We start from the raw sequence: 12,342 nt of genomic DNA, 5'->3' as shown, positions 1-12,342 counted from the left end.
CACATCCATACATACATATACATAACACATTTACACACACATTATACATCACTTAGAAATTGTACACATTGCATACAAATAGACTTCCTCCATTTAGTTAATGCATTACTCATTTTTAGGAATCATGCATCATGCATTAAATTCTTTTGCCAAATCCCTTGAGTATTGAAAATGTGCCTATGAGAGTGATTTGACCCACCTTTTAGTTGGGTTTGTGGATTGAAAGTTTCCTAAAAGGTGCAAGGTTTTGAAGTGTCTATCCCTTGCCTATATCTTCTTAGCCAAAAAGCCACCCAACTAGTCATTTGGAGATGGAAGTGTTTAGAGGGAGTTATTGGATATAAGGTAGTCAAATGATGTCTCACCAATCCTAGAACAAATTTTCTAAACCTTTCAAGGCGAAATACCAGCTTATACTTGAAAAGAGAGATGATTAGGCATTCTTTGATTTAAAACCTTCTCATTTTAAACCTTTGGCCCTTTTTCCTAATTAAAATTTACCCTTGCAAACCCCTTTGAGCCTTTTTATTCCTAATTTTTCTTGAAATCCTTATTGTTACCTAGCCAATGAACCAAACACTCCAACCCTTTTCATGAGAATAATATTGAATATTAGGTACACTTTCTAAAAAAATAATAAAAATAAAAATTAAAAAAAAAAAGAAAAAATATACAATAAAAGGGAGAAGAAGTGCTTGTCATCTTGTAAAAGTGCTAGTATATGTGCTTTTCACCATTGTCATTCAAAATGAAAGAAATCCACCCAAAGTATTAAAAGAAATGAGTTTGGGGGTGGCAAATTTTAGGGACAAGCATCAAAAGAAAATGCAAAATACAAGTTTAAAGTATTAAAATGTCCCTCCATTTTATGTGTTTTGTAAAATATGCTAGCACTTGACAATCCTCATTGTGTATTTCTCTCCTATATAAAAAAGAGAGAAAAAGAAAAAAATATATAATAAAGTGTACCTTATGTTTCAAAATTGAAAATATTCTCATGCTTTGAATCCTTTTTACCCATCTTTCTTCTTAGCTTCATTTTGAACCCCATGGCCCCATTACACCCCTAAAAAGACCTTTGATCTCTTGATAGTGCTTGCTACATTAGTGGAGATAGGAGTAGGGAATTTGCCTATGGGATTGGGAAAATTATCCATTCATTCATTTAATTCCATCATTCTATATAGAGACACTTTGGTTATTGATGGTCCTAGAATTCCTTTTGAGCATGACTCTCTATTTTGATTGGTTGGTTTGGGGATTTTGAATGATAATTGACTTGATGGCTAAGCGGTGAAAGCTTGGATAAGCATTAGATTCTTTGCATTTTGAAGGATGGGTATATGGATTGTTGGTATGGCTAAAGGTGTGTTTAGTTACTTTAATAGGTAATTTTCATAGCTCTTTGGATAAGGCACCCCTAAAAATTTTGCATTACATTTTAAAGTTTGCTTGGGGACAAGCAAAAGCTTGAGTTTGGGGGTATTTGATGCATACATTTTGCATAATCATTTAGGTTTAATTTTATAGCCATTTTATTTGATTATTAGTCATTTTTAGCTAATTTCATTAGTTAATTAGTTAGTTTTTATAATTGTCGATTTTGGATTAATTTGCAATTTTTACTTTGTTTTATAGGAAAATGGTGTTTTGAAGGATCAAGAGAAATTTTGCTATTGAGGAGTGACTTCTACACCAAAGATATCAAAACAAGTTTTCAAGTGAAATATGCATTGACCAAATTGTGCATAACTTGTCGCATAAGCTATGCAGATCTGCATAAGGAGAAAAATCATCGTTCCAATACTCGAAATATGCATAAGGAGATGCATAGCTTATGCACATTCACGCCTCCCTTATGTACTCACGGAATTGTGCATAACCTATGCACCAAGTCATGCGATTCGCATAAGTGAACTGTAACAGCTAAATCGCATAAGGGATCTGATAACTTATGAAGTCCACTTATGCGATCCCATAAAGAGTTCATTAATGAGTCGCGTAAGATTCCTCAGATAATTCCTCCTAGAACACACCATTTTAGGGCTCCATGTCAGAAAAATGCTATAAATAGTCTCATTTTCCCATTTTAGAAAAGGGGAGACAAGGAGCAGAAAAGGAAAGGAGAAGAGAGGCAGAATTTGAGGAGTCACTTTCACCTTCCACACCATTTTCAACCAAGATTTGCAGATTTCTTTCTTCCCTTATATTTTTCTACATTTCTAGTGTTTAATTTCTTATTCCTTAGCTTAGATTAAAGCTTTATTTCCATTTAAACTCAATATATCTTGAAAGCATTATGGATAGTGAGTAGTTTACTTTTGATTATGGAGTAAGGGTTGTAATATTTGAGATATTTTGAGGATTTTGATTGGGTAATCCATATTTTGTGGTCTTAATGAGTTTTATTCATTTCTTGTGTGCTTAATGACATGCTTAGTGTAGGATCCCATTAAGTGATGTTCTTAATCCATGGTTGAAGCACCGAAAGGAGAAGACCCTATGATAGATAATCAAGAAATTGGACTTAATTAACTTAGACCTAGAAATAGGCTAAGGATTAAGAGGATTCACAGATTAATTAAAGAACTTAATGGGTCTTAATTAACTCTAAGTCCACGAAAGTAGGATTAGATTGATTAAGGCACTCTTTGTCTCACTCGAAATGGAATTCAAAGGATTTAAGAATTAATCTCCTTAAAACCCATAAGTTTCATAAGATTGGATAACCAATTTAAAATCCCAAAATAGCTCGAATATCAAATCACTAACTCCGCAATCACCTTTGTATCAGTGCTAATTTTCAATTGAATTTAATTGCTTGCCATTTTAAATCTTGCCATATTTGAACTTGCTTATTTCAATTTGATGAAATTTTAGTTTAGTTAATACATCGTTAGATAGATTATTCATTTTGCACATATAGATTTCATACTCCAATACCCATTCAATCTATTATTTTAATTTTGAAATTAGTTCAATTTAGTCAACTTTTTATATAAAAAATTCAATCATTAACACAACTCCTCGTGGGAACGATATCTTTACTATATTACTTGTACGACCCGTGCACTTGCGGTTGGGCCACATCAAGTTTTTGGCGCCGTTGCCGGGGAGTTGTTTGTTTAATATTGAATTCTTGATTATTTTAGTTGTTTTTAGTTTTATTTTGTTATCTTTTCATTTTGTGTTTGTTTGTTCTTTTTCAGGTACTTTTAATCTTTTATGAGAAGAGCTAGAAGCACAAGTGACACATCCTTATTGTTCAATCCTGAAATTGAGAAATTTTGTAAAGCCAACAAGAAAGAAACCAGAAAAAGGAAAGAAGCCTTGAGAGAAACCGAAATTGAAGCAGACATGGCTGATGAAAGAATTAGAATTGGTGTTGGTAATGCTGGAAATGATCGAAACAATGAAAATGCAGCCCAAGGGGAAGAAGTTGTTAATGCAAACGTGCCTAGGGGAAGTATGATGGATCATGCTTTTCCTCGTTTTGATGACTTGAGAGAGAGCATAGCAAGACCAAGAATTGATGCAAATAGTTACAAGATGGATTTTGGAGTTCTTCAAATGATTCAAAATTCTCAATTTGGAGGACATCCTTCTGAAAATCCATACACACATCTGAAGAAGTTTGCTATGATTTGTGATATGCAAAAACAACCTGGAGTGTCTGATGATGCAGCAAGATTGAAGCTATTCCCATTCTCTTTGAAAGATAGAGCATTGGATTGGCTTGACTCTTTACCTCACAATTCCATTACAAATTGGGAGCAACTCACTGATGCATTTCTTGCACAATATTTTTCACCTGGAAAAACTCAAGAATTGAGGAATCAAATGACAGCTTTCAGACCAAGAGAGGATGAAACTTTTTATGAATCATGGATGAGATGGAAGGAATTAGAGAGACTATGCCCACATCATGCCATTCCGAAATGGATGATGAACCAGAATTTTTACACAAATGTCACTCCTACAATTAGAGGGATTATTGATGCTCAAACAGGAGGAGAATTTATTATGAAGCATGAAGATGAAGCTTATGAGCTATTGGAGAAAATTACAAAGAATACTCATCTTTGGAGTAGTCCAAGAGGACCAGCTCCAACTCAAAAGAGGCAAGCTGCTGGGATGTATGATCTTGATCCGTTCAACATGATTAATGCAAAGTTTGATGCACTTACAAATGTTTTGGCTAAGAAGATGGAAGATTTGAGTATGTTGGTTAGTTCATCATCATCATCTGGAAGTTCACAACAAGTGGCTTATGCAGAAGGAACTACCAGCTGTGGAGTAGATTATGGAGAACAAGCTGCATATGTTAGTAATTATGGAAACAAGCAAATGGGGAATCCTTATTCTCAAACTTACAATCCAACTTGGAGGAATCATCCCAACTTTTCATGGGGAAATCAGCAAAGTCAAGTTCCAAATCAGAATTTTCAACCACAACAAAGACAGAAGGAGTTCCATATCAGCAAAATAGGCAACCATTGCCTAATTTTCAGCAGAAAAATATGAATCCTCCTCCAAAACAGCAAGAACAAAGTTCCACCACAGAAGCTTTATTACAACAGATTCTTGCTAACCAAAATAAGCATGATGAGGAGATGAGAGAGATGAAAGCAAGGCTAGAACAGATGCAAACACATAACAGAATGCTGGAAAATCAGATTGCACAACAAGCATCTTCCTCATGTGCCAAGTCTTTTGGAAAACTACCAAGTCAACGGAAAACCCAAGAGAGCAAAGGTCAAGCTATTACTTTAAGAAGTGGGAAAGTTGTAAATGATGAGAAGAGTGAAAATAGTGAGAAGAGAGAAATGAGAAAGAAAGCGATGAGAGTGAAAAACAAGAGAGTGAGAAAATGTAAGGAGAAAATTGAAGAGAAGGAAGAGAAGTATATACCTCCTGAGCCCTACAAGCCACAGCTTCCCTTCCCACAAAGATTTCAAAAAGCCAAGCTTGATAAGCAATTTGGGAAGTTCTTAGAGGTTTTGAAGAAGCTATATATAAATGTGCATTTTATTGATGCTCTTTCACAAATGCCCTCTTATGCCAAATTCTTGAAAGAAATTCTCTCAAACAAGAGGAAACTTGAAGACCATGAGACTGTAGCCTTAACTGAAGAATGTAGTGCTATCCTCCAAAGGAAACTTCCTCCAAAGCTCAAGGATCTAGGGAGTTTTTCAATTCCATGCCACATTGGGGAATCATGTTCTACAAAAGCTTTATGTGATCTAGGGGCTAGTGTTAGCCTTATGCCCCTCTCCATTTATGAAAAGCTCAATATGGGAGATCTTATGCCAACCCACATTTCTCTTCAGTTAGCTGACAGATCAATCAAGTATCCTGAAGGGATTTTGGAGAATGTGCCTCTGAAGGTTGGAAAGTTCTATATACCTATTGACTTGGATGAGTTTTTCTTGGATGAACAACTTTCTCTCTTGTTGCTAAACTACCTTGGTATGCAGACTTTGTGAATTATCTATCTTGTGGAGTTTTACCTCTAGGTATGAAATGGCAACAAAAGAAAAAGTTTTTGCATGAGGTGAAGTTTTATAGATGGGATGACCCTTTACTCTTTAGGAGATGCTGTGATGGTTTAATAAGGAGATGTATTCCTGAAGAGGAGATACAGAGTATTATGCATCATTGCCATGCTTCTGACTATGGAGGACATTTTGGAATCTCTAAAACAGCTAGTAAAATTTTGCAAGCTGGTTTCTTTTGGCCAAATCTTTTTAAGGATGTGAGGAAATTTGTGTTGGAATGTGATAAATGCCAAAGGAGTGGAAATTTGTCAAAAAGAGATCAAATGCCCCTAAATAATATTCTTGAAGTGGAATTATTTGATGTTTGGGGAATAGATTTTATGGGGCCATTTCCTCCTTCATTTGGTAATAAATACATCCTAGTTGGAGTTGACTATGTGTCAAAGTGGGTGGAAGCTATTGCAACTCCAACTAATGATGCTAGAGTGGTAGTGAAATTCTTGAAGAAATTTTTCTTGAGCAGATTTGGAGCTCCTAGGGCTGTAATTAGTGATGGGGGTTCCCATTTTTGTAATAAGCAATTTGAGAGCTTAATGAGGAAGTATGGTGTAGTGCATAAGATAGCTACCCCATACCATGTAGCACGGTTTATATAAATAATAAATTAATGATAAATAAATAAGTATATGGATAAATTTCAAAAAATTATAATTATTAAATAATTTTTTTAAATTTATAAATATATTTATATATGTGTTAATTTATTATTGACTTGTTATCTCATATCACATGTAGGCACCTCTCTGGTATTATATAAAACTTTCTCAAGCACGTCCATCCATTGATGGCCTCCAACAACACTATATTGCAATGCCTCAAATTGTCTTTGTCCATTGCTTTAATGACTTTGGTCTTAATATACTTGAATTAGCTACCTGCTTCATGTATATATTTACTTCTTAATCTACGCAACAAAAACATTTATTTGGGACTTTGGAACAGTTAATTAATCTCATATTAATTAATTGATTATTAATTAAGCGTGTAAATCTTATTACTAACCTCCTACCGGCAAATTAATAATTTGCCCGTCCTGCCAAGTTGATCTTCCTGATGGTTTTTAGGCCTTCCATTTCATTTCAGGCTTGCAACTACACTCAACTACCATCTTATTCAAAATCAAAACTGAATTGATCTAATCTGAAATTAAAATCAGTCAAAATTAAATTAATGAAAATGGATCATGAATCGGGTTTGAATCCATTGATTTGGTTCTTTGGGACCGCGTTATCAGCTTCCAGGACAAAAAACTTGTTTCGCAGTAGTAATTTCCTGTCGAAAGTTACAACACCCATAATGGCTAAAAATCAAGAAATGCATCTATATATCATATATTAGTAAAGAAAATAGCAGTATACTAAATACAACATTATATTTATTATGATATTAGAAAATACTAGAACACAAGCAATCTTTACAGTACAAGCTAAGCACAAACTCTTATTGTAAGGCCAAAACTAGTCTGGCCTTTCACACCCTTATTAAAAAAAAAAGCAGCAAGATAGCTACTTTTTAACTTCTGGCGATACTTAGTTATAGGCATCAGGATTTGCCAAGAGATAGGCTTCCACAGTCTTAAAGATCTGCCAGGTCTTCTCTGCTCTAGCCTTGGCTTTTTCTTTATCCAGTTCAGCGTTTCCCTTTGGGAAGAACTTGCTGGTGCACTTGATAATGGATCCTCCATCAGGAGAAGCCACTATTTTGTTCTCATACGAAATTTTTTCTAGCAAATCTGACCATGGATCACCTCCAATAACACTGTAGCAGTGTGTCAAAGTATCTTTGTCCACAACCTCAACCTTGGATTTCATATACTTGAAATCGCCACCTACAAATAATGAGCTTTAGTTTAGTGCTATTAAATCATCCTAAAAACAATATATTTATATATTAAGATTTTTTTCATCTAAACATAATTTATTATAAACTCAAGATACAAGATATATACTGAAATCATATTAACAATATGAATTTCACATGTTTATATATTGAGTTTAGAATGGACCGATTTAGGCAAAAATTTCTATTTTATTTACTTTCTCAAGCTCTTTGCAATGCATGTTTGTTAATTAATTTAGAGGCCCTTTAAAACAAACCTTCTCCAAAGGTAATTTTCTTAATGGTTCCAGGCCCTCCATTTCCTTCAATGATTTCCACAGTCTTGACAGCCTGAGGCAGAATACTAGGGATAGCAGTGTCAGATTCAAGTACAAAGACCTTGAACGTCTTGGCTGGAGGGATTGCAACAGTAATTTCCTTCTCAAGAGTCACAACACCCATGATGGCCTTGAAAAAATATCAGATGGAAGCTAGACTAGAGAGTATATGTATAGATGAAAGTGGTGATGTTAAATGAAGGAGCAAAGGGAGGCATTTATAGGGGGAGCTTTCCCAGAATTTAGGATTTAATTATTTGCATTTGAGTCAAGAAGGCATTGCTTGAGACCTCGAAATAAATAATTAATCTCATATAATTAAAATGAATGTCCAATTATATATTAATCCGTTTTATTTAATAATATCAAATTCGTTTTTAAAATTATGTTTATAAATTCATAAATCAAGCTTTTATTTTTCAAATAGCGTCCTATATATATAGTCATTCTATAAAATATAATGATTCATACATCTTCTAGATATGGACTCCGCTGACAATAATCCATATGGCAGTATTGTAAATAATATATATATATATATATATATATATATATATATATATATATATATATATATAATTATATGATGATCATAAATTTAACACACAAAATAATTTATGAATTTCATCAAAGATTTTACATCTTAAATTTATAGTGTTTAAACAAAAAATTTTCCAATTAATTATATAATTTTTTTCACCCTAATTATATAAATTTATAGAGTCAACAATGCTTGCTATTGGATAAGGTTTAAGATTTTCCCTTTTGGTTTTTAGAATGGCAAGATTTTCAATTATTTAATTAAATAGAAACGAATAATTACAATAGTCAAGTCTCGTGTTTGGGAAAAACCCACAAGCAACCATGGCAGCTGACATTAATTGTTATTGAATTTGAAGGAGTAGAATATTATTATTATTATTATTATTATTATTATTTAACTATTGATTTTGTTTTTATAAAAATGGAAGAAAATTCCATTAATTAGAAATAATAAAAAGTAAGAAAAAATACAAATCAATATATTATATATTTTTATATAAATAAAACTAATTGATTGTACAAAAAATAATATAAACAATTTAAAAATTTTGATAATATTGATAGAGCATATAAATTGACTAATAGACAGATTATGCACTACAATTTTTGATTCCATAATTTGTTTATGAGTCCATTAAATAACTTTCAAATTTAGATCTCTTATTAAAAGAATGATTTGTATCTCATAGAGTACACTTTTAATAAAAAAATAAAATATTTCAAAAATAAAAATATATAAAAATTCCATTAAATGAGAGAAAAAAACACTATAAAAGTTCAAGATTTATTAATAAGAATAGATCTAAGATTTATTTATTTAAAATCTATTAATAATAATAAATTTAAAGAGATATTTTCAAAACTTTTCTCAAAATCTAGATATGAGAGTTATATTAAAAAAAATAACAAAAAAGAAAGTGAGGGGTTGCTAAGGAAAAATATTTATTGATGGCCATCCAAATAAGAGATAAAAGAAAGAAAAAAAATAAGAAAAATAAAAAAAAAATTAAAGAGAAAGCAGAACCTATATAATAAGATCCAACAGCTATTAATTAATGTTATAGCCTAAATTAATATGTTTGGTCAACTGCGGAAAAATATTGTCTATGACATTATAATTAATCAACATTGATGATGATGTGTATAGCAATTGGTATATAATATTATTTAATTAATTATGATAAAATTTAAGATATTTTATAAAATGTCTTAAGTGGATTGGCAAAACTATGGACATGTTCTCATTTTTAATTTAGATAATAATTTGATCATTCAATAATTAATAATTTAATTTTCAAATTCATCAATAATTATATATTTTATTTAAATTATATTTACAAAAATTATCCTTAATGACAAAAAATAAAATGTATAAGATAATTTTAAATAAATAAATGATTTAGTTTATAAGATTTGTCAACAATAATAAATTAAGTCCATCCAGCAAACAATTGTTTCTAACATTTGGAAAAGCATACAATAATCAAGAAATGTATGCAGCATATAATTATGAAGAAAATTATAGTATATTTATTATGATAATCTTTGGAATTATGCTCGTAATTTGAATAAATTTTTGTTTAGACTCGCTCTATTATAGACTTAAATTATAAATATATAAAATTCATATGTTTAATATATAAGCCACATCATGTATTTTATATATTGAATCCATGATGAACTAAATTTATATAAGAAAAATCCATAATTTAGATCGTTATAAAGTGCAAGCCATCTTCTCAATACAAATACAAACTTTTTTTTTTTTTTTTTATAAGCAACAACAACAAACTTTTATTGCCAGGGCCAGGGCCAGAAGTAGAATGGCCTTTCAAACTCAAAAAAGAAAAGTAAAAGAGAAAGCACAATATATAGCCATGCACTTTTTTAAACTTCAGGGACGATCGATATTTAGTTATAAGCATCAGGATTTGCCAAGAGATAGGCTTCAACAGCTTTAAACAATCCCAAGGCCTTCTCTGCTCCAGTCTTGACTTGTTCTTCATTGATCTGACTGTTTCCCTTTGGGAAGTACTTGCTGGTGCTCTTAATAATGGATCCTCCATCAGGAGAAGCCACTATTTCGATCTCATATGAAATTTTCTCTATCACATCCAACTTTGGCTCAGCTTCAATGATACTGTAGCTGTTCTTGAAATTATCTTTGTCCACCGCCTCAACCTTGGTCTTAATATACTTGTATTCTTTACCTGCATGTGCAATATAAACATTTATTAATTATGACTTAGGAACAATTAATAATAAACGTCCTTTGTGTTAGCAATTAAAGGTCTAATTAAATTAACAAACCTTCTGCAAAGGTAGTTTTCTTAATGGTTCCAGGTCCTCCATTTCCTTCAATAATCTCCACGCTCTTAACAGCCTGAGGCACAATGCTAGGGATAGCAGTGTCAGCTTCAAGGACAAAGACCTTGAACATCTTGGCTGGGGGGATTGCAGTAGCTGTTTCCTTCTGAAAAGTTAAAACACCCATGATGGCTTTTGGAAAATATATATCAAAATGGGAAGCTAGAGAGTGTACAGATGAGTGTGGTGTGATGAAATGAAGTAGCAAAGAGAGGTATTTATATACTTCACAGAATAAGCTACCAAGTTTTCGTGTCAAATTTTTGTAGAGATGAAGTTGAACGCAATTGCATTTGAGTCAGAGAAGTCATGCTTGATAATGGAAATAATTCTCAGTGTCCTACTAAATTCTAATCGCTTGTCCTTCTAGATGTGGTCACTTTTTTGACAGTAAGCTATACGGCAGCATTCTAATACAGGAATTGCCGCCCAAGAAGGACTAGAAAAATTATATAATGATGAAGATAATATAAATTATTTTATTTATATTATCTTCATCATTATATAATTTTGAAAATAATTAATGATCTATGTTTTTGTATTTAATATTTAGTCAATGAATTGTAATTTAATAATATTATAATTATTTTTAAACTTCAAGTTGGATTTTTAATAAAGCTCAAAGAAAAAACTCTATATATATTTAGTCAATTGTTTAGTCAATGTTGTGCGTAGCATCCCTTATAATTTTCTCGCCCGAATATGAAATATGATAGCTTGATGAAAGAGACTTGCTTGCTCCTATGGTTGAAGATTTTTCAATAATCTATATTAATAAAATAAATAATTATAATAGTTAATTCTTATTTTTTTAACAAATTAAGAAACATTCTTTTTATATTTTAAAATTTGTTTATAAAAAATTATTAAAATTTTTTAATCCCTAATCTCATAGTTTTACATGTTATAAAATAAACATTTAATCATTAAACTATCAATTAATTTTTTTTGTATAAAAAATTAAATATTTCATTTATTAATAAAATTATATTTGATTTATAAATTATAAAAAAAAAACTTTATTTTTAACAACAAATTGAAATTCACAAATAACTTTGTAAAATATTTTCTTGGAGAAATTACGTTTAGAGTTGAAATTGAAAATATAAAAAAAATAGAAAAATATTATTCTAAATGTTGAAGAAATTATTCAATAATTTTATAATTAAAATTAATTTAAAATTTTAATTTTAAATTAATATTAAATATTTTTTAATTTATATATTTTTTTCAATAATAATAATAATAATATAAATCCCTTAAAATCCAACAAAAAGGGTAGTCTAGAAGGAAAGCAACATCTAACAATAGTTAATTGGCTTAGAATTCCGATGAAGTCAAAAAAATTTTGTTTAGTCAATCAACCGACCAACCGAAAAAATACCCTTTTATTTTCTATTTAGAATTTGTCTTCTCACGCACATGAGAAATCAAAGGGAGCAACGCCAGCCAATAAAGACTACAAGGTTTTCTCCGGATTTGGAGAAATTATATGGCATATTAAAAGATTCCTTGTTTAATTTATAATATAGTTAAATCGATTTATTAATTTTAAAAGTAAATTAATTTATTTATTTTTAATATTTAAAAAAATCAATTGAGAGAATTTAATTTTTTTATTTTAGTGTTTATAAATTATATATTTATAAATTAATTTGATTAAATATTTTATTATTTTATTTTTATTTAATTTTTAAAATTTTATTATAAATCTTATT

At 30.6% G+C, this 12,342-nt stretch overlaps 2 protein-coding genes and 1 non-coding gene across 3 annotated transcripts; all 3 read right to left on the bottom strand.

Annotated features, from left to right (window-relative positions):
* Positions 1-3,825: 3,825 nt before the first annotated feature.
* LOC131174177 (small nucleolar RNA R71) lies at positions 3,826-3,932 on the bottom strand. The gene has a single exon (XR_009144426.1). It is a non-coding gene; the product is annotated as a small nucleolar RNA R71 (small nucleolar RNA).
* A 2,981-nt stretch (positions 3,933-6,913) lies between these two features.
* Positions 6,914-7,896, bottom strand: LOC110660264 (major allergen Pru ar 1-like). Its single transcript, XM_021818499.2, has 2 exons — positions 7,655-7,896; positions 6,914-7,386 (listed from the first exon to the last, which is right to left on the bottom strand). Exons 1-2 carry the CDS (start codon positions 7,836-7,838, stop codon positions 7,088-7,090), a joined length of 483 nt encoding a protein of 160 aa, XP_021674191.1. The 5' UTR covers positions 7,839-7,896; the 3' UTR covers positions 6,914-7,087.
* Positions 7,897-9,993: 2,097 nt separating this feature from the next.
* On the bottom strand, positions 9,994-10,831 carry LOC110660260 (major allergen Pru ar 1). The gene is made up of 2 exons (XM_021818494.2): positions 10,568-10,831; positions 9,994-10,467 (listed from the first exon to the last, which is right to left on the bottom strand). Exons 1-2 carry the CDS (start codon positions 10,749-10,751, stop codon positions 10,169-10,171), a joined length of 483 nt encoding a protein of 160 aa, XP_021674186.1. The 5' UTR covers positions 10,752-10,831; the 3' UTR covers positions 9,994-10,168.
* Positions 10,832-12,342: the final 1,511 nt, after the last annotated feature.

This window comes from Hevea brasiliensis, chromosome 15 (genome assembly GCF_030052815.1).
Source record: "Hevea brasiliensis isolate MT/VB/25A 57/8 chromosome 15, ASM3005281v1, whole genome shotgun sequence".
Classification (NCBI taxonomy): Eukaryota; Viridiplantae; Streptophyta; class Magnoliopsida; order Malpighiales; family Euphorbiaceae; genus Hevea; species Hevea brasiliensis.
The sequence above is the reverse complement of the archived record's forward strand: the minus strand, read 5'-3'. Positions and strand labels throughout refer to the sequence as shown.

What these genes read in the sequence shown, in the direction of transcription:
- LOC110660264 (XM_021818499.2), bottom strand. Translation starts at nt 7,838, where the DNA reads ATGGGTGTTGTGACTCTTGAGAAGGAAATTACTGTTGCAATCCCTCCA. An exon ending in GAAAATTACCTTTGGAGAAG is followed by an intron (nt 7,387 to 7,654) that starts GTTTGTTTTAAA and finishes CATTATTTGTAG; the next exon opens with GTGGCGATTTCAAGTATATG.
- LOC110660260 (XM_021818494.2), bottom strand. Translation starts at nt 10,751, where the DNA reads ATGGGTGTTTTAACTTTTCAGAAGGAAACAGCTACTGCAATCCCCCCA. An exon ending in GAAAACTACCTTTGCAGAAG is followed by an intron (nt 10,468 to 10,567) that starts GTTTGTTAATTT and finishes TTGCACATGCAG; the next exon opens with GTAAAGAATACAAGTATATT.